General features: G+C 32.5%; 1 protein-coding gene across 1 annotated transcript; it reads right to left on the bottom strand.

Moving 5' to 3' along the window:
* Positions 1–930: 930 nt before the first annotated feature.
* On the bottom strand, positions 931–1,939 carry LOC131050003 (uncharacterized). The gene is made up of 2 exons (XM_057984129.2): positions 1,744–1,939; positions 931–1,664 (listed from the first exon to the last, which is right to left on the bottom strand). The coding sequence occupies exons 1-2, from the start codon at positions 1,864–1,866 to the stop codon at positions 1,368–1,370; spliced, it is 420 nt and encodes a 139-aa protein (XP_057840112.1). The 5' UTR covers positions 1,867–1,939; the 3' UTR covers positions 931–1,367.
* Positions 1,940–2,505: the final 566 nt, after the last annotated feature.

Below are 2,505 nucleotides of genomic sequence, written 5' to 3'. Positions count from 1 at the left end.
TTGCAATTTCCATTTGAATTGCATCATGCCAATCTTGTCACTTCTCCAACTTCTCTATAAATTGGATAATTTTTCTTCAATCAACCCCTTCAATTTACTTCTTGAAATCCGAATTGCTGTCAAACTATCAAATTTTAGTTCTAGTACTCTTGAGCTTTTTGCTTTCAATTGTGAGAGCACTTGTAGGTGAGATCCACAAAATTATTGAAGAGGAAAGAACAACAATGGAGCCGCATGGAAGAAGTATTCAACTCTACGTCTGGTTTGCATAATGTTTTCTTTTGAATGCTTCATTTTCATACCTTCATTGAATGTGCTTTAGAATTAGGTTCATTGCAATGAGTATTTCTTTGATTGAGCTATCATGCTTAATGTTTTGATTTGATCTACTTATCTTTTGATGAATCCTAATTTCTATGCCACAATAGTAATTCAAATTCTCAAGATAGAAAATAAATTTAATAATATATTGTAGTTAAAAAATTATCATATGACTAAAAACAAATAAAAGACACATTTTAATTTTTGAGAACAAGGTCATTTATGCTCTTTTTCAAATATGAAAATTATAAGATCAAAAACAACTTAAATTTAATATAATATTATTTAACAAAATGATCTTATATATCAGTTTAATCTATAATACTTTAAAATAGTTTATCATTTATTATGTAATTTTAAAAAACATATAAATGAAGATATTTGAGTTAGTGAATGATTAGGAATTTCAATTAAACTAAAGACATCAAAGTGAATTTCATTTTTAATTTAGATGTTTAGATTGTTATCCTCAATCATATCTACTAGTGTATGGACTACTACTTTTAATGATGAATACTCAAAAAGACACAATTAAAACCTCTCTAATAACACATCAAGTGTTAAGACAACTTATTACTATATTGAACTCATGTATATCTAAGATAGATATAATACAAGAAAAAAAAGCATTATTATTAAATATTTTTTATTAATATATCAACATTACAGAAAAATTGATTCTTGGTTCTCTTGATGCACATGTTCCCCTTCTTTCTTATGTCCAGGAAACATTTATTATCTTGTTTCTTTAGAGGCATGTCTTTGCCCCATCCCTTCTCTTCCTTATGTCAATGCACATCTTCACGTTCATTTCTCTATCCAAAAATTCTTTTCTTCTCTTGGTTTTCTTGATGCATCTTTTCCTCATCCTTTTGTTGTCCAAAGAACCATTTATTCTCTTGTTTCTCTTGGTGCACATCTTCACCCCATTTCTTCTCTTCTTTCACTTGATGCACACCATCTCCTCTTTTTCTCTGTCAGAAAACCATTTCTTCTCGACTCTCGTGATGCACATCATCCCCTTCTTTTCTTTGTCCAAAGAACCATTATTTCTCTTGATTCTCTGGATGCATATCTTCCCATTCTTTCTCTAATCCAGTGAACCATTTCTCTTGATGCATATCTTCCCCTTCTTTTCTTTGTCCATAGACCCATTTTTTAACTCGATCCTCTTGATACACATCATCCTCCCATTCCTTCTCTTCTTTCTCTTGATACACATCATCCCACCAATCCTTTCCTTCTTGTTCTTGATACACATCTTCTCCTCCTTTTCTTGGTCCAACAAGCTTCTCCTTCAGTCCCTCCTTTATCTTCTCTCTCCCTTCTTCCTCATCGCTTGACTGTAAACACATTAATTCATTTCATCCCATGAACTCAACTAAACTAAATCATAAACGTTGATATAAAACAAAAACTTACAGATCTATTGGTGCGATTCAGGTTTCCCGGAACACCCACTTCGTGTGTGTTTTTCACACCCTCACCGTAGGGTTTGCCTTCCTCCACGTAGCCGTGAGATATACCTGGAAGAACCTCCGCCATTAATGCAAATTTCAAGCTATTCAAACTTTCAAGAATTTGGGATCTGCAGATTTGCTGGTGAAAAAATGTGTGGTGATGAAGGAAGATTTATAGTATTGGATGAGCGTGGATGACGCTGCTCCGTGTTGCCACGTAAATCTATAGTCGGTAAGATAAATATCACACAGATATTTTTATAGCTTACGACACAGTAAAAGTTTTCTTTGCCCCGGTGCGAAAATTGCACGCTACCGTAGGTTTTTTGATGATTAAACGGAAGATATTTTAGGTTTCAGACACTAGTGGATACCTAACGTTCATGACGCCATAGGCTAATTTTCATTAATTCATCATCGAACTTTTTCCAACCAAACTTTCTGGATGTTTTTTTAATCAAGGGGTTAATGCTTTTGACCAGAAGTTACGAATATGTGAGGTCATAAATAGGGGACCTAGTTTCTAATATTAATGTTCAACAATAACATTCTAATGCGGATTGAATTTCGATGGTAAGAATAACAACACCGCAACTTAATTATCATAACATGCCAATACCAACAATATCAAGATGTTTTAAGATAAAAATAGATTTTTATTGTCTTGATTCATTTGTTTCATAATCAAATAAGTTTTTTTTAATTTTAAACTAAAGAGATTGAG

Source organism: Cryptomeria japonica, chromosome 4 (genome assembly GCF_030272615.1).
Source record: "Cryptomeria japonica chromosome 4, Sugi_1.0, whole genome shotgun sequence".
Taxonomy (NCBI): Eukaryota; Viridiplantae; Streptophyta; class Pinopsida; order Cupressales; family Cupressaceae; genus Cryptomeria; species Cryptomeria japonica.
The sequence above is the reverse complement of the archived record's forward strand: the minus strand, read 5'-3'. Positions and strand labels throughout refer to the sequence as shown.

Coding starts and splice junctions, on each gene's coding strand:
- LOC131050003 (XM_057984129.2), bottom strand. CDS start 1,866: ATGGCGGAGGTTCTTCCAGGTATATCTCACGGCTACGTGGAGGAAGGC. Junction 1,665..1,743: donor TGAATCGCACCAATAGATCT/GTAAGTTTTTGT, acceptor ATGTGTTTACAG/TCAAGCGATGAGGAAGAAGG.